Source organism: Hemibagrus wyckioides, linkage group LG26 (genome assembly GCF_019097595.1).
Source record: "Hemibagrus wyckioides isolate EC202008001 linkage group LG26, SWU_Hwy_1.0, whole genome shotgun sequence".
Classification (NCBI taxonomy): Eukaryota; Metazoa; Chordata; class Actinopteri; order Siluriformes; family Bagridae; genus Hemibagrus; species Hemibagrus wyckioides.
This window is the reverse complement of record NC_080735.1, coordinates 14,261,417-14,281,126: the sequence shown is the minus strand read 5'-3', so window position 1 is coordinate 14,281,126 and position 19,710 is coordinate 14,261,417. Positions and strand designations below refer to the sequence as shown.

General features: G+C 36.1%; 1 protein-coding gene across 2 annotated transcripts in view; it reads left to right on the top strand.

Annotated features, from left to right (window-relative positions):
* The window catches only part of igf2bp2b (insulin-like growth factor 2 mRNA binding protein 2b), a 58,358-nt gene that overhangs the window by 29,736 nt on the left and 8,912 nt on the right, over positions 1 to 19,710 (top strand). The window contains exons 4-10 of one of the 2 annotated variants that reach the window (XM_058380378.1): positions 2,432 to 2,483; positions 4,245 to 4,308; positions 5,554 to 5,862; positions 11,857 to 11,991; positions 12,481 to 12,603; positions 12,847 to 12,982; positions 15,272 to 15,403. In XM_058380378.1, the coding sequence (XP_058236361.1) occupies positions 2,432 to 2,483; positions 4,245 to 4,308; positions 5,554 to 5,862; positions 11,857 to 11,991; positions 12,481 to 12,603; positions 12,847 to 12,982; positions 15,272 to 15,403 (951 nt within the window). The remainder of the gene's footprint in view (positions 1 to 2,431; positions 2,484 to 4,244; positions 4,309 to 5,553; positions 5,863 to 11,856; positions 11,992 to 12,480; positions 12,604 to 12,846; positions 12,983 to 15,271; positions 15,404 to 19,710) is intronic. The other variant, XM_058380379.1, reaches the window with a different exon arrangement.

The window sequence follows — 19,710 nt, the reverse complement described above, 5'->3', positions numbered from 1 at the left end:
GTCGCTCAGGATAAGGGGCGTCTACCAAAAATTCCAGAAAGCATTCAGAAGCTTAATAAAGGATGGAGGATGTGATGTACAGCAACTTCATCAGCAACAGCATCCAATACCGAGTCTGGATCAGTCTCTTTAAGCTGGCACGTACCACAGATCCGAATCTAAACTAGCCGCAGAACAAGGATTTTATTTAAAACTGTAAAGAATAAGCAAGATTACGCCGAGAGAGGAATTCACTTCAGGAGCAGTGTTGGGATTAAACAGAGTGTATTTAGCCACCTTATTTACAGCTCTGACTAGTGAATGGATTCGTTCCTACAACCCCTAGTACGTCGTGTAGTGTCTTGGGATTCATTTACATTTATTTAAATAGTTTTTTATGCAATTTTGCTTATCAGATTGTGAAGGAAGATTTCATTATGCAATTTATACAAAAGTAGGCCAACAACTTCAGCCAGTTCTGACTCAATAAGAACAGGCAGAATTTCCTAGTTCAGCAGCAGTGCCACAAAAATACAGCATTTTGTGACTTTTTCACTTTGTGCAAGTCACTGATTTGCCACCAGGATTACATCTACACTCAATTTGTACAATAATAATGACACAGGGTGTTCTAACTCAGGGGAAATTAAGTTTATTAACGTTATTTCGTTGTAAACACACACGTTTCTAGCACTCATGAGGAACTTAACACGTCTGCTGTTGTTGCAACTCCACTGCAACCTTGCGACAGCTTCCCGAGCCAGCCCTGAGAAAGATTTCACTATGCTCAGAAGCATTCTTAAAGACGATCTGAAAATATATATAATATTATTATATTTTATATATATATATATATATATAATATTAACATAAGCATAAAGATTTTAAGCTAAAAAAAATTCAAAATATTTTAATTAAAATCAAAACTAAAATTTAATTTTAAAATTAATTTTTAATTACATTTTTTATGCAATGACATTTTCTATATGATTTTTATATAATTAATTTTTTTTTATTATTATTTTTTTAATAACAAGAAAGATTACGGTGAAAATTAAATATTAATTTAAAAAATATATTCATAAAAATTTATTTTAATTAATTAATTAATTAGGACATGCGATGTGAACAATAACATTTCTAAATGATTTTTTTTTTCATTTTTCATAATTTTATGATTTTGTTAACAACCACGATAATTATTTTATGCCACAGATCTATTCAATAATCATCAGAAAGTGTAGATTAATTTCCTATAACAGCAGCTCTGACAGTAGTTCCTGGTTTGTTATTGTTTCTATAGTAACGGCTCATTCACAAGGTCTTGTACAGCAGATCCTTCACATGATCTAAGCTCAAAAAATAAACAAATAAGAGCTGCTGTAATAGAAAATTAATCAACGCTTTCTGACGAGAAATATCGAATCGATCGGTGGCATAAAATTCATAAAATGATGAAGAATTTAAAAAAATATTTAGAAATGTTATTATTCACATCAAGTGTCCTAGATTTGTAGGAAAAAAAATAAATAATTAAAATAAATTTTTATGAATGAATGTTTTTATTAATAAAATTCACCGTAATCTTTCTTGTTCTTTAAAAAAAAAATCATTTGAAGAAAAAATTTATTGTATAAAAATTATATAAAAAATATTTAATTGTATAACAAAAAAATAAATTAAAAATTAAATTAAATGTAAATTTTAAAATTAAAAATTACATTTTCATTTTAATAAAATTCTTTTTAGAAAAAGCTTATAAATAAGCTATGCTTATTTTAATCTTTTCAAGCTTTCAGGACAGACGGCTTCGTGATTTGACAGACAGACTGATTTTTTGTCTTATTAACATCAATAAAGAGAAAAAAGAAAGTGAAGCTTGTGAAGGAAGTGGCTTTTACACAGTAGCTGCTATAATGTCAGTGATAACAGGATCTAGCTTGTTTTGCGGATGTTTCTTAACATTAAAAGTAACTATGATCAGACTAATAATGAAAAGATTAATAGCTCTTCTGGATCTGGCTGAGGAATAAGAAGAATAGAACACTGGGTATGGGCTGTTAGGAATAAATAGTCGGCTTCAAGGTCTGTGCCTCTGTCTGTCTCGCTGTCTCATCTGCCAGGTCAATCAAAGATCTTAGTAATTATTAAATTATTTGTAATTATTCATATGACTCAGCTGTGAGAGACTGTTAGTGTGTGTGTGTTTGTCTAATTGTCTGGATGTCTAGCTGTCTGCCTGTGTGACTGTCTGGCTGTCTGTATAGTAGTCAGGCTATTGATCTAGCTGTCTGTCTGACTGTCTATTCTTCTAGCTAACAATCTAGCTATTATGCCTGTCTGTTAAATGTGTGTGTGTGTATGTGTGTGTGTATGTGTGTGTGTATGTGTGTGTGTGTGTGTGTGTGTGTGTCTTTATATATGTTTAATGTGATGTTTTTATTCTCTGTAGGTTTTAGACAGCTTGTTATCACAGTACGGCTCAGTAGAAAACGTGGAGCAAGGTAAAGTCACACGGCATGTTACTCTGTGTGTGCGTGTGTGTGTGTGTGTGTGTGTGTGTGTGAGTGCCTAGCTGAAAGACTGCATTTGGGCTGAAGGGAGAATTGAATTGTGCAGGTTTGTTATATATTTTTTAAGTGTATGTTTACCAGTGTGCTAGCTTTGTATTTGTTTGTGTGTGTGCGTGAGAGAGAGAGAGATAGTCGCTGGGTGGTCTGAATCATACTACCTGATGTGTGTAAATCATGATGATGCATGAGGTCTGCATTGTAGTTGTGTGTGTGTGTGTGTGTGTGTGCGCGCGCGTGTGTGTGTGTGTTTGTTTAAAGGTAGATGATGAAGCCTGAATTTTCCAAGGAGGTTGTTTGATTGTTTTGGCATGCACACATACACACATTTCACAGACATCCCTAATTCACACACCACTTTTTACTCATATAATTGGCCATTTAACTATTTTGAATTTCTCAAAGGTTGACCTTGTGTGGTGTGTGTGTGTGTGTGTGTGTGTGTATGCACATGAAAGGAGGCATGGCCTCTGGAGTGGTCAGTCTCAGTGAAGGAGGCATGTCTTCATTATTGGTGAGGTCTAGTAAAGGGGCGTGGCCTCAGAGTCTTCCAGTCTCAGTGAAGGAGGCGTGTCCTTGTTATCTGTGAAGTCTAATAAAGGGGCGTGGCCTCAGAGTCTTTCAGTCTCAGTGAAGGAGGCGTGTCCGTGTTATCTGTTAAGTTTAGTAAAGGGGCGTGGCCTCAGAGTCTTCCAGTCTCAGTGAAGGAGGAGTGTCCTTGTTATCTGTGAAGTCTAATAAAGGGGCATGGCCTCAGAGTTTTCAGTCTCAGTGAAGGAGGCGTGTCCCTTGTTATCTGTGAAGTTTAGTAAAGGGGCATGGCCTCAGAGTCTGTCATTCATATGTGAAGGAGGCGTGTCCTTGTTATCTGTGAGGTTTAGTAAAGGGGCATGGCCTCAGAGTCTGTCATTCATATGTGAAGGAGGCGTGTCCTTGTTATCTGTGAGGTTTAGTAAAGGGGCATGGCCTCAGAGTCTGTCATTCATATGTGAAGGAGGCGTGTCCTTGTTATCTGTGAGGTTTAGTAAAGGGGCATGGCCTCAGAGTCTGTCATTCATAGTGAAGGAGGCATGTCCTTGTTATCTGTGAAGTTTAGTAAAGGGGCATGGCCTCAGAGTCTGTCAGTCATAGTGAAGGAGGCGTGGCCTGACATTGTATCAAGATGTGCAGTTATGTATATATTGTAACTTGTGTTATGTAGAAAATGAGAGAGATGATCAAGGGTCAGACCTCCCGGAAAACTAAAGCTGAGATGTTGAGATTTGATTTCAGGTGTGTGTGTGTGTGTGTGTGTGTGTGTGTTTTGAGGAAATTGTTTAGAGAGTTTGGTTTCTAGTCTCAGGGGCTTGTGTTGAACGGTCTGTGGTTCTTTGATGTCTGGGAGGTCTGTCCTCATGCTAGTGTGTGTGCATTTTTTAAGTGCTCTGATTTAAAGCTTCCTGTCGCCAAGTGACTGCTAGACGCTTGATAAATGCAACGTTTGCATGTAGTCCAGTGTCGTAGCAGCTGCCCACACTCTTCCTGAATGAGTTTGTTTCCCTATGTTTGTGTGTGTCTGTGTCTGTGTGTGTGTGTGTGTGTGTGATTCAGACTTTGTGGTTAAATCATGATATAAAAATGCACAGAATATAACTGAACATTTTTAGCCTGAATATGTGTGTGTGTGTGTGTGTGTCTGTGTGTGTGTCTCTGTAGTGAATGCTGACTCAGAAACAGCTGTGGTGAATGTCACATATGCATCAAAAGAGGAAGCTAAAGAGTAAGAGGCCATTCATCTCTCTTTCCATCCTTCCTTCCATCTTTTTTGTCTGTTTGTTCCTATTAGAGTATCTGTCCTTCACGCTCTCCATCTCTCCTTTCATCCTACTTTTCGGCTGATGTGCTTGTGATGTGGTCTTTTACACAGTTTAGAGATAAAAACAATACAGACGGCTTCTGATTCATTAAAGTATTTATAAATTGTTTAGATGTCGGATTTTTTGCTTTATAAATAGACTGGAACTGGTGTAAAAATGCAGGGTTAGGGTTATGCAGTTTATTTTTTAGGATATAATGGAGGCTGTGCTGTATAAAGTAATATAATATTGATATCTTAAAATATTACGTCACAATACAGTTATCTAAAATATCTAAGATATTTATTTATTTATTTATTTAAATATTTATCACAAACCATTTGGAAGCAACAGATTTGTTCAAATGTAAAGAATTTTTTCTTCAATTTTAGAATTGATTATTTGTTTATATTTTCAGTATTTTCAGCCATTTATTTTATCAGTCATTTTTTTTATTTTCTTATTTTTTAATTTTTTTAATTAATTTCTTTTACATTTTTAAGAAAGGCAATAATAATAATAAAGACAATAATATCAATAATAATTATAAAAAAGATTTCCTTGTAGTTGGTCGGCAAAATATATATCGTGACACACGTTAAATATTATAAAAATATCTCGAAGTATCAGATTTTTATTTTTCCATGTGACTCAAGTGTGATGATTTAACACCCTAATAAACACACACTTTTAACTTTATATAAGGTAAAAAAAATTTTAAAAATAACAGTAAACTTTTAGCATGTATAATAATATTTTCAAGAGGTTGATTTGTACCTTTATGAGAATTTTTTTTAATATGTGATATAGACTTTTATTGTACTGTATAATATGTTTTTTATACATTCAAAGGGAGATTTGAATTATATTTTGTGCTATATATGTATAATAATAATAATAAGGAGAAGAAGAATAATTCTGGACACATTTTCTTCATATTTGTTTTTCTTCATATATGTAATGATTTTAAATATCTGAGAAAATTGCATGAGAATATGTCATGTCATTACACCTTTAATATCAGTGCACACGTGTACAGAACATCTCATTTTGTTCAAAATCATTCCTTCATATAAGTGTAACACAGGCCATGTTTTTGATTATTTTGGGAAGCATGAAGCTCCTGTGTGTGTTTGAAGGTTAACTTGTTGAATGTGAATGTTTGTCAGGGCCATAGAGAAGCTGACGGGCCACAGTCTGGATAATCACTCCTTCAGCGTGTCCTACATTCTGGACGTGGAGGGCAGTGGGAACGAGAGTGAAGCGGGACCCCAGGCCCAACGTGGGGCGTCCCGAGGAGGCAGAGGGACGCGGGAGTCTGACTCCGCCCACTCCGGGGCCATGGGGGGCCTGCAGGGAGCTCACCACTCACATCACGAGCTCCCGCTGAGGCTGCTGGTCCCTACACAGTTTGTAGGAGCGATCATTGGCAAAGAAGGTCTGACCATCAAGAACATCACCAAGCAGAGCCAGTCCAAGTGAGTACAGACAATTTCAGCAGCGAATACAGTTTAAACAAAATTCTTTAGTAGTGTAAATAGAAAAGATGCTGTTTGCAGTAAATTCAGTGGTTCTAAATGTGTGTAGGAAAATAATATGAGAAGTTATTTCACCCTGAGTGGCAAGTGGAAAGTTATTTTATTTTATTTTATTTTACACACTGCTGGGTTTTTTTTTTTGATTATTTGAAGCACTTAGTGTAATTATTAATATTAATAATTCATCATATTAATAAGTAATTCCACAATAAAAGGTCGCAAGTGTGTGGTATTAACTCGTCACTCTGAGGTGAAATGTGAAAATAAAACCTCATTACGAATTCTTAGTAAGTCACAAATCCCTGCAAAATCATTTTGCATTTCCGAATTCTTAACTAAACATCCCCTAACAAAGAACTTCACATCGGTGATTGTTTGCTCGTCTTTGTTTACTCTTTTCCCCTGAGGCAGATTTTGTTCCTGGTTTTTTCGTTGCTTCCATGTTCAGCATTGAACGTCTCTGTCATGTCACACAATACAGCGGCGGTTAATATGAAGCTCAGCGCTTTTAGTATTTTATCTAGCCTACTAGTGGCAATATATTCATCGAAAAATTCCAAGAAAATCACACAGATGTTTCTGTCTTCAAAGGAAACGTTGATAGCAAACCCATTTCTGCTCCCTGAGATGCCCCAAGTGCTTCTACGTAAAATTTTGAAGGTGTTTATCTTCAATCAGTAAAATTCTGTGTAAGGTTGTCCAGCAGAAAACATGTCTCACACTGACTCAGACTCACAGCCAGAAAATAACTCATTTGTTTACACTGATTAAAAATGTCCAATAAGTCGATATTCTAATTAATAAGCCGGATGCTTACTGTACAAAATAATGTACCCCTCCTGACCAGTCAGATTTCTGCTGCTTGATGTAAGATAAATGATTTAAATGTTTTTTTGTTATATATAAATAAGTGTGTATTTCTCCTCTACAGCTCATGGCTCAAATCCTAATAGTTTTATACAGTGTTTTTGTTTCTCTCTCTCTCTCTCTCTCTCTCTCTCTCTAATGCCTCATTTGTCTCTCGTTTTTAGTCTTCCTATTTATTCTTCTTGCATTCAAGGATTTTGGCAGTGAAACAGCCTTTTTCTTGGACCGCACAATAAATCACGCATTAATCACAGTCACATATATGCCTCTGCAGTGCGACAGCCTGAAAAGGCTAAAATTACCGCGGCCCATTCAGCATTACAGACGCTACATCACAATCGAACGCTCCTGGTAATAACAGCATCCCTTAACCAATAAGCTCAGGCATTGAGAGGAGGAGTCGGATCGCTCCTTTTTTTTTACACACAGCTCTTCTCGATAAGAGTGTTCGGTGAGATCGGGACTAAATGCCAGTCATTCTTCTGCTCAGAGGACAGAAAATGCGGTAATAATCAGGTCTTGCATAATGATCAGGTGTTTTGTTCACCTCGTAGTATCGGTGTGTGTGATTCGCTCCACTCTGATATCTCTTTCTCGGATTCTTATGTCCCTTTGTCATGTTTTTGCTGAGTCGATAGCAGGAAGCCCAAAGGTCCATAACTGAAAAGTGAATGAAGGACACGCTAAATTTTACTGGATAGATTGTAGACCAGAAAAAACATACTTTCATGGCATGAAGTGTAACCTGGTGATGAAGTAATGTAATAAATGAGAATATACATTAATAAATAAGAATATACGTTAATAAATAAGAATATACGTTAATAAATGAGAATATATAAGTTAATAAATAAGAATATACGTTAATAAATAAGAATATACGTTAATAAATGAGAATATACATTAATAAATAAGAATATACGTTAATAAATGAGAATATACATTAATAAATGAGAATATACGTTAATAAATAAGAATATACGTTAATAAATAAGAATATACGTTAATAAATGAGAATATACATTAATAAATGAGAATATACGTTAATAAATAAGAATATATGTTAATAAATAAAAATATACGTTAATAAATGAGAATATAAGTTAAAAAATAAGAATATACATTAATAAATAAGAATATACATTAATAAATGAGAGTATACGTTAATAAATGAGAATATAAGTTAATAAATAAGAATATACGTTAATAAAGGAGAATATATGTTAATAAATAAGAATATAAGTTAATAAATAAGAATATACGTTAATAAAGGAGAATATATGTTAATAAATAAGAATATACGTTAATAAATGTGAATATACGTTAATAAATAAGAATATACATTAATAAATGAGAATATACGTTAATAAAGGAGAAAATAAATTAATAAATAAGAATATACGTTAATAAATAAGAATATACATTAATAAATGAGAGTATACGTTAATAAAGGAGAAAATAAATTAATAAATAAGAATATACGTTAATAAAGGAAAATATATGTTAATAAATAAGAATATACGTTAATAAATGTGAATATACGTTAATAAATAAGAATATACATTAATAAATAAGAATATACGTTAATAAATGAGAATATACATTAATAAATGAGAATATACGTTAATAAATAAGAATATACGTTAATAAATTAGAATATACGTTAATAAAAAAGAATATATGTTAATAAATGAGAATATACGTTAATAAATGAGAATATAAGTTAATAAATAAGAATATACATTAATAAATGAGAATATACGTTAATAAATGAGAATATAAGTTAATAAATAAGAATATACATTAATAAATGAGAATATACGTTAATAAATGAGAATATAAGTTAATAAATAAGTATATACATTAATAAATGAGAATATTTGAGACATTTTTTTAGTGCCAGAATCTGAACAAATGAAGTATTTCTTAAGTACATGTGAACTCAAAAGGTTTAATGGATTTGCAAACGATGTGAGTCACTTTACACAAGTGCTACAAATTCAAGCTTGCTGAATTTTTGTTTTTCCCATTTAAATTAGTTGTTGATGTAATTTTGACTTTTTTTCTAAATGAACAGCGTCAAAGATAAGAATAAAATGGTAAAGTAATATTTTTTTTGAATTCTTGTTTTTTTTAAATTTTTTATTTGTATTATCACAATTTTTAGGCTAATTTATTTTAGCTAATGTTTGTTTCTTACACTGTATTATTCTCTATATTATAAAATAGTTATCAGTTTACTTTGTAAGTAAACTTTGTAAGTACTTTGTAGGTATCAGTTTAATTAGTAATCAGTTTACTTTGTTAAATTTCAGTCAGATTCCTTTGGATATCAAATTTTTTAAAAATAAAGAAAATAAAAAAAATAGCTTTTAGTGACTTTTTAGAGCCTTTTCTTATTTTTAAATTTAAAATTTAAAGGTTTTTTTTAATTTTTAAATTAAATTTATTTTTTTATTTATTTTTCTAAATGATTGTCTGATTATTGCTTTGTTTAAAACAAAAGCATACTTCTTTTTTTATATTTATTTATTTATTTATTTATTTATTCATTCATTCATTCATTCATTCATTCATTTTTATATTCACAGCAAAAAGAACAAGACATGGCAAAAGAAACAGGAACATAAACACACACACACACGCACGCACACACACGAGATACAATAAAATAAAATAAAATTAAATTAAAAAAACAAAAAAAGGGATACATTCACAATGCAATATCAGATGAAGCATTCAATACAGAGCAATTCAATACAGAGCATCCACCTCTAGATTGGTGATCAAAGGGAAAGGGGATGCCGGAAGTGCTGGGGCGGGTGGGGGGTAAGAAGGCAGGTCATTCAAAGACAGCTGGGTCAAGTTTGAGAGTCACGAAAGGGCCGCCAAATTTTACGAAAAGTAGCAGTTGGATGCTGTAGAGAGTACCTAATTTTCTCAAATTTTATGAAATAGAGAACATCTCTAATCCAGCGAGTATGACATGGGGGGGTGAGGACTTTTCCAATTCAATAGGATTAGACGCCGAGCCAAAAGTGTTAAAAAAGCAACAAAGTCAGAAATGTAAGAGGGCATAGAGCAGTCAGGTGGCAAAACACCAAACAACCCAGTAAGCGGACATGGTGGTATATCTACAGATGTAATGGCAGACAGTGAGGCAAAGATTTGTTTCCAAAAGGACGTCAGAGCTGGACAAGTCCAGAACATGTGAATTAGAGTGGCTGGTCCAGAATGACATCTGTCACACTCATCATCAATGGACGGGTCGATCCGAGCCAACCTTCTCTTGGACCACTGAGTTCTATCAACAACCTTGCACTGTATGAGCCCGTGACGTGCACAGAGAGATGAAGAGTGGACGCTATTCAACACTTGTCTCTTCATCAATTTCAGTACCTATATCTTGAGACCCGACAATGCGCAAGTCATCAGAACATGATGATTCCAAATTAGCTATTAGATTAATTAATTTAGAAATTAACCCCTTGATACCGGGGGTCCACCCCCAGGATAGAGTCCAAACCAGAAAGACGAGGTACATTTGGGAAACTGCTAAATTTTTTACGTATAAAATCTCGAATTTGTAAATATCTAAAGAAATGGCTTTTGGGTATATTAAATAGGGTAGTTAACTGGGTGGTTATCAATGTAAAGGTCTGCAAAAGATGCCAGGAAACATAAGCAGTGTCCATAATAGAAGGGTGAAACAGAGGGTTGGAGTGGATTGGAGAAAGGATGGGGGTATTGTGCAGACTGGCGTATAAATTGGGTCCAAATTTTGAGACTGTTTTTAACAATAATATTTTAAAAAATTTTTATAGGAGACATTGTGTAAGGGAGACAGAGAAGGGCAGCCAGGGACGAGTGCTTACAAGAGGCATTCTCAGTTTGGAGCCACGCAGGCGGGTGGATTAATAATATAATAAAAAATTAGGTAGAGCAACCCCTCCAAATTGTTTTGTCCTCTGGAGAAATACTTTTCGAATCCTTGGAGTTTTTTTATTCCATAGAAACTCAGAAATACAACTAGAGCATTTTTGGACTTTGGAATGAAAATATAAGAATTTAGGGAGCACATTCATCTTAATGCAGTTGACCCTGCCAATCAATGATAAAGGGAGGAGGGACCAATGATTGAAATCCTGTTTGAGATGATTAAGTAGTGGCGTGAAATTATGGTCAAATAGATCGGAAAAGTTTTTTGTCACATAAATACCCAAATATCTGAAACTACTCAAAGAGGATTTAAAGGGAAATGATGTTAGTGGGTATTCCTGAGCTGCATTATTTATGGACATTAATTCGCTTTTGCTTAAGTTTAATTTGTAGCCAGAAATCAAACCAAAATCTGCTAACAGGTCCAGTACCAAGGGGATGGGGGTGTCACGTATAACAATAAATCGTCTGCATATAAAGACAGCTTATGCTCCATGCCTCCCGTTTGTATTCCAGCCGTCACACTGGATCTTAAAGCGATCGCCAAAGGCTCAATGGCTATTGAGGGCAGAGGGCAGCCTTACAAAAGCATACTTCTGATCATCCAGAGGTCATGGTTTTGTATCTCGGCAATGCTAAACTCACCCATCCGCTCTCTCTCTCTCTCTCTGTCCTGTCAATCACAGAGACGCTAGGCGATCGTAGCCGTCTTTGAGCTCATGTATGTGGAAGAGGGCAGAGTGCGCTTTCCTTCGAGTGTGTTGATGCATGCTGCTTTCATACGTCTGCGATGAAGCGTTAGTCTGAAGATCGCTAGACAAAAAGATTTTAAGAATCCAATCCTGAAATTTGATTCTGAGTCGAATTATTAGCAAAGCTAAAAGCAGCTTACTAGCAAAATCTCTTCATATTGTTCATCTTGATTGTTTGCTCTCTTTTTATTTTATGTAGTTTGGCCAGACATTTGTGTCTTATTCAGTATTTGACTTAAATTGCTGTACTCTTTGGGAAGTGAGGGAAGTGCAGACAGACATTTACGCTTTGAGTGTGTTTCAAGAACCATCCTTTTATACACAGTGTTAGAGATTTAACTTGGTCTCTAAACGTGCTTCTCTTCCTCTGTCTCAGAGTGGACATCCATCGTAAGGAGAATGCCGGGGCTGCGGAGAAACCCATCACCATCCACTCGTCCCCGGAGGGCTGCTCACACGCCTGCAGGATGATCCTGGAGGTCATGGAGAAGGAAGCCACGGACACCAAGACGTCAGTTTCACCCAATGTTTACGCTGCACTCTGAAATGAGTCTAAACCCTATTGTTTTTGACTCTGGTTTATGTTCACACTCGTAAAGTGAGGCGTTTTGACTCATTTTGTATTCCGATAAACACACACACACACACACGAACCAAGAAATCAATTACTCCATATTTCACATAAACAGCCTGACATGTGCATGAAATTATTAGTCCATAGTTAATCCCTTTATGATTACAAGTGCCTGACTGAGAGTCTTAATCTCTCTCTCTCTCTCTCTCTCTCTCTTTCTCTTTGTTTCTGTTTGTTTCCATCTCTATAACTGCTTCTTTCCACTGACACACTCTTTCTTTCTTTCTTTCTTTCTTTCTTTCTTTCTTTCTTTCTTTCTTTCTTTCTTTCTTTCTTTCTTTCTTTCTTTCTTTGTATATCAATCTGTTTTTTTCTGTTGATGTCTCCATGTGTATGTAACTCTCTCTCTCTCTCTCTCTCTCTCAGTGCTGAGGAGGTCCCACTGAAGATTCTGGCCCATAACAGTCTTGTAGGACGGCTGATTGGTAAAGAAGGCAGGAACCTGAAAAAGATTGAGCAGGACACTGGGACCAAGATCACCATTTCACCGTCCGTACATACTGAAGTTCACAATACACACTGTTCTAACCTCCTTTCTCTCAGCTCAGAATTGGGCCATTATTATTATTATTATTAGTAGTAGTAGTAGTAGTAGTAGGAGTATATTTTAGAAATAACGGGTTTAAAATTCTCTACCATTGTCCATTCCACCTCACGTGATCATTAGACTCTGACGTATCATCCTTTCATTAGCATTATTACTGAATTATTGACCCGTGTCTCCCACTGCAGCCTGCAGGATCTGACCATCTACAACCCAGAGCGTACCATCACGGTGAGGGGAGGAGTGGAGGAGTGCTGTAATGCAGAAGTGGAAATCATGAAGAAGCTGAGAGAGGCGTACGAGAACGACATGGCCGCCCTAAACGTGAGCATGTCCCACAAACTGACTGTCAAACCGATTTCAGGCTTTTAATAAGGACAGCTTTAGAGTGTATTTCCTGCATAAAAACGTGTCGCTCGTGGTGAACGTAAGGCACGAGGGGATTTGAGGGATGGTGGTGAGCGACTCAAATGAGATAGAGGGTGCAAGTTTTTATGAACTTATTCAAAACAGAGAATTTGGATCTGAGTTAGCCTAAGAAATGTAAACTCAAGCTAAATATCAGTGATGAATTTGATCTGAATGTATAGCAAGATTCGTGGTTTATACCTTTAGTGGCTCAGTCACATCGTGTAGCACTACTGCTAATATTATTTGTAATTATTATGTCTAAAAAAATCTCACAATCCTTAACAATTTGTAGAGAATGTGTGATAGATATCACAGAGCAAACAAAGCAAACAAGAGCATGATAGATCATATAAAATCATATTTTATTCAGTTATTTAACAATAAAAAGGAAACATTTGGTACAAAAATAGTGTTGAAAAACGCAACACTTTCAGAAAAACCTAGTGTTACGTAATTTGTCAGAGTTTCATATCGGCATATTGGCCAGTCCTGTGATTAGAAATGAGCTCCTCTGTCTCCAGGCTGAGTGTGAAGCCTGGGTGTGCTTGCTACTTTATTTATTTTTATTTTTATTTATTTGTTTATTGGTTTGTTTATCAATCTGTCTCTGTCTGTCTGTCTTTTTGTTTGTTTATCAATCGGGCTGTCTCTGTTTGTTCATTATTTATTTTTCAGCCTGTCTTTTTCTTTACTTGTTTGTTTGCATTATCGATTGGGTGCTTGCATACTTTTACATTTATTTTTTATTCATTCATTCATTCATTCATGCATTCATTCATTCATTCATTCATTCATTCAGTCATTTATTTATTTATTTATGAATTCATTCAGTCATTTATTTATTTATTGTGCATTTATTCATTGTCATTTATTTATTTATTTATTTATTTATTTATTTATTGTGCATTTATTTATTTACTTATTTATTTATTTACTTATTTATTTATTTATATATATTTTGTTATTTTATATAGATTTGTTTCAGTACCTGTTCATTTATTTGTACATTTACTCACTCAGTTGTTTTTTGTTGTTGTTGTTGTTTTTTTGCTTGTTTGTTTAGTTGTTTATTGTCTTGTTGTCATTGACTGTAAAACGAAAGGATCCGTGTAGTAAATGCTGTTGATGTTGTTTTTCTTCTGTACGTGGACCTCGTCTCATGATTTCTCGGTGGTTTCAGCGTTTTTCTGTTATGAATAGTTGTTGTTCCGATACTTTTGGTTTCTGTTTGTGATGCAATGCAAATTTCTTTTTTTTTTTGCTCATGCAGGCGAGACCAGAGGTCAAAAGACAGGGTGTTGCGTTATAGAGAGACTGGTTTGAGGCACTTGATGTTTTCGCTGAACAGATTCTAAAGTAGATGAATATGTTTATATATTTTTAACCTCTACTTGTCCACCAGCAGTGCTGCAGTTTGCTGAACACATGAGTTTTTTCCCAAGTAGCAGCTCTAGATTGCATTTAGAGCCTAAATTTATATATATACAGAACTGGAGCATATTTAAATCAAAATATACGTTTAATATAAAGTCGGCTTAATGTATAGCATGGATGAAAATCCTGCTTGTGCTCATATACAGTGAGAAATAATGCTGTTTCTGCTGCATAATTGGCTAAATAATGTGGATTTTTCTTTAATATAGCAAAATCCTGATCATTATTTTTGTCTCTTGCCTCTGGATTGAGAAAATATAAATGTTCAGAGATGTCAGAGCGGCACATTAAGTAGCTTCTGAAATGTTAATAGTTTAAAGTGACGTGAGGAGCGATCGTAGCAGCGGCTTATTTATGTTTTATTGATTCATCCCCGTGAGACTCACAGTTGTACGTGGTCAACGAGGCGTTCAAAAGGTCTTTAGCAACAGTACGAATGAGATGTAAACAAATAAAGCCTTTTCAAATCTACACTTGTGCCACTAAATTGGATTACCTTTTACTGAACTGAATTCAGCTGGAGGTTTGAAACCCCGAACTGAAAGCATGCACTCAGTGCGGTTAAGCTGCACCACCTTGTGGAGATCAGTGGATATTACACGTGTTACGGTTTTAACGTGTTCACGCGGGTGCTACTCCTGGGACGTTAAAAGATCACCTCCCACATTTATATTAGTTTATTTCTTGTGTTAAAATCTGTATGTGTAATGGCTCTTGAGTTATCGTTTACTCCATGATTCTCATTTCTCTCTTTGTTTCTGTCTGTAGCTGCAGACGGCACTGATCCCCGGCTTGAACCTGAACGCTTTAGGGATTTTCTCTCCTACACTTCCTGTTCTGTCTTCAGCTACAGGGTCGCGTGGAGTTACATCACTTCCTACCACATACAGCCCCTTACTGGTAAGCGTTCCACTAGCATGGAGACTGGATATTTTTGTGTTCCATACCAGACTGGGCAATAGAAATCACACTTTTTATATACACATGCTCAATTCAGTTCAGTTTCATCATACACCTCATGTACAGTTTATTAAACAGTCTTTAATAGAAAACGACATCATTTGTTCTCGGAACAGCCTCAGTTCTTCATGGCATGGATTCACAAGGTGTTACAAATATTGCTTTGAGTCCATGCTCACATCTTTGCATCAATAATTTTACATTTACATTCTAAAGATTCTCTGTTGGTGACTCGGGAGACCAGTGAGGTCAATGAACTCATAGTTGTGATCATGGAACCAGTCTTGGTGATATGGTGTAGTATCCTGCTGGATGTAGCTATTGCAAGACAGGGATAAAGGATGCAGATGGACATCACCACAACTCAGATTGACTGTAGAATTCAAACGATGCTCAGTTGGTATTAAAAGCCCCGAAGCTTGCCGAGAAAACATTCTCCACGACGTTACATCACCAGCAACAACCTCAGACAAGGGCCAAGATCCATCAAACTAGCTCATATTTTTTTCCCCAGTCTTCAACTATCCCGTGTGAGTGAAGGTTTCTGCTGTAGCTCATCCATCACACGGGTTAATAGTATCGCATAGATGTAAAGAGCGCTTATTCCAGTTACCACAGACTTTCTGTTATCTCAAACCAAGCGGAACATCTCTCATCAACAAGGTGTTTCCACCTGCAGAACTGGAGTTTTCGGTTTTCTGCTTCATTCTGTTGAAAACTGTTATGATTGTAAAATCTCTGGAGATTCCCTGGATTCTGAATAACTCAACCAAACAACCAGGCCAAGGTCAGAGTCACTGAAATCACAGGATGTTATATGTTTGATGTGTGCGCTAACCGCAGCTCTCGATCTGTATACATAACACTGCTGCCACGTGATTGACTGATTAGTATTGGCTGAATTGAGCGAGTAGGTGGATGTTGAGTCTAGTCCACATTTCTGCAAATACCAAGTAAACGCCTACCACTTTTCTCAAACCGGCCCACATTGTCTCCTCACTGTCAGGAAAACCGCAATGATTTGTGGCTTTTCATGACGCTCTGTGCTTCACATAATCAACTCCCATTACCACAGAATGTGAAAAATATCCTGATTTGCTGTGGTGAAAAAAATATAATTAACCAATTTTTTTAAAAAAGTAAATAAATACCACATAATGGCTGATTCATCAGTGTATTTTGCTCACATCATAGTCAAGCAACAGGGCTGGGTTTTTACTCTTCCTACACACCAGCTGCTCATCCCTCGTTTCTTATAAGTAACTAGCTAGCTTTAAAATATAACTTACATTAAAATGGACAGAGTAGAAATTCACCGTATTCATTAATGTATAAACATTTGGGAAAATTATATCGAGTCATGTCAAATTTTTCTATTTGTAATTTATATTTCTCACGTTGATGGACACAGAGTTATAATATTTAGCGACTAGGTTTAGAACTAATTTTTAATAGCATTATGACCGGATATTACTGCCTCTTGATCAATGCTAAAAGTTCCACAGCTTTAAAATGCTGAATGTTTCAGTTAACACTTGGAGTGAAAATGATATCAACTGAATCCCTGCTAGGATTTTGGTGAAAAATTATACAGTTATTGACGAAATTAAGCCTTTTTATTAGCACCACATATACAGCACAGCGGAATTATTTTCCCACGTATTCCAGCTAAGAGCGCAGGGGCAGTTTATATGATTATATGATTATAAGGGTCTTGCTCAGTTGCCCCACAGTGGCAGCTTAGCAGTGCATGGGCTTGAACACTGATCTTCCAGTCAACATCCAAGAGCCTTAACCACTTGAGCTACCAGAGCCTTAACCACTCGAGCTACCAGAACCTTAACCACTCGAGCTACCAGAGCCTTAACCACTCGAGCTACCAGAACCTTAACCACTCGAGCTACCAGAACCTTAACCACTCGAGCTACCAGAGCCTTAACCACTCGAGCTACCAGAGCCTTAACCACTCGAGCTACCAGAGCCTTAACCACTCGAGCTACCACCACCCCAGCTTAATTAATGGACAATACTTAAGATGGGGAAAAACATCACTTCCTGCTTATGGAACCTGATGTCGTCTTAAATTTCTTAAATTTCAGTGTCTGAGATGCTTTTCTGCTCACCACGACTGTAAAGAGTGATTACATGAGTGACAGTAGACACCTCGTGAGCTTTAACCAATCTCCTCTATACTTACAGGATATTGTTCATACTCAGCTGCATTCTGCTGATACCGTATATGAGTATATTAATTATGATCATCCATGATCGATGCCCTGACATCTTATGGCTTGTTCAAAGCGAGCGAGTGGAGACGTGAGTGGTGTTTTAATACTTCAGGCAATTTTTGTACGGTCTTTCTCCAGTACAAATTCCTGAGCTCACGTAAATGGAATGTGTGAAGTTAGCACTGTAGATTTGTGCATGAATGAGAATGCATATCCTGTAGCGGTAAAGGCTAACGTGTTAACGGACACGCAGACAGAACCCTCGCCGATGAGGTTATCGAGTGTCCACGCGCTAGGTAACGCTATGCTCCGCTCTTTGGTCTGAGTCACCGTGATGCGTGTGTTAGCGAAGTAAGTGGGCCGGGAGGGTTTAGTCATCGCTGAATCACATGTTACGGGTTGGCTTTACAGGAACATCTACTTCATTAATAGAGGATGAGTTTACTGAAGGGCATGTAGGGTCATGCTCTGTCCCTGATGAGTCTGAATAATCATATATATATCACACCGAGTAAAGCTTGACTCATCCGGCTCTAATTTATGCTTCTCAATACAACCAACACGAACAAGTAGACAAACGTTGCGGTACAGTCACACCATCTCCTCTGACCTGATAAAGTAGGGCTTAATTTTGCATTCTCTGAAACTATAGTTCCCCCAGAGGCCAAAAACAAGTGGAATTTGCATCTGTTTTTGTTTCCATGTTTAGCATTGAATTTCTTTGTCATGCCACACTCCACAGTTGGGATTAATGACTCATGTGAAAGCAGACACTCGGGGCTTTAAGAGTTTTAGATTTCAAACTCCACCCCCCACCCCAAACGAATGTTTCTATCTTTACAAATAAATGTTGATATCATCCTCATTTCTGCTCTCCGAGATGCCTCAAGTGTGTGTTCATAAGGAGCTAAAATGTGTAGGTTCAAATCTATGTAAGGTTATCCAACACACACGTCTCACGCCCTGTCTCATTTTATATCAGCCTGAAAATCATTTATATCGATTGTCAGATAAAGTCGATTTCCATTCTGCTGGCGTAATGGGGCAGCAGTTTACTGATAAAAAATACTGATCAAATCTGATATTTACTAATAGCTTTACAGTAAATCTGTTCTCATAAGAGTGATGCATTAAAATCAACATCCACTTGACGTCCATTCGATTTGTGGAGCGATTTCTCTGGCGAAAGCTCTGACCTTACGTTTAGAGTATTTCCGGTATTTATGGTCTTTAAGATTTATACACTAACTATAAAAATAGCACTACTTTACCATACAGTAGGTGACAAGCAGCGTGCCGAAGGAGTAGTATGTCCTATTTCATTAAACACTAATACCCAGATGATCCACTGCATCCACTGAGATTTTGCACAATGGAACCAAAAGAAAATGGACATTGCGATTTCCCAAAATGCAACGCTGTCAGAATCGCTGTCAGAATCAAAAAATGGCGGAAGGCAGTGCCTTCAGTAGATACTGAATCTAATGCAGTGAAAGATACTATTTAAAATGTTGTTTTGTTTCGCTGGTTAAAAGCACGATTATCAACTGCATAATATAACACAACATAACCAAGCTCCACTGTTTAACAGTTCCTGATAAAGTTAAAAGGCCATTTTTTTTACCTTTTGGGCAAAGCCTAGTAAGCAGAATAATACCAAACTGCACAGTTATCCAAGATGGCCGCCCTCATACAGTGTTCCGCTACATGAGGTGAAGTTTTCTTCCTGTTCATAGATTACAGTAAGTGTATCCTAAACCACTTCAGTGAATGAGGTTAAAGATATTCAGATATTGACAGGAATTACATAAACCTCCTATATATATATATATATATATATATATATATATATATATATATATATATATATTCAGTGTAGAAGGAAAGAATTAAACAAAAAGCCATGCAGGAATCACATCACTAGGGCACAGGGGACCTGGAGTCTATCCCAGGAGACTCAGGGAAACAAGGCAGGATACACCCTGGACAGGATGCCAGTCTATCACACACACTATAGAC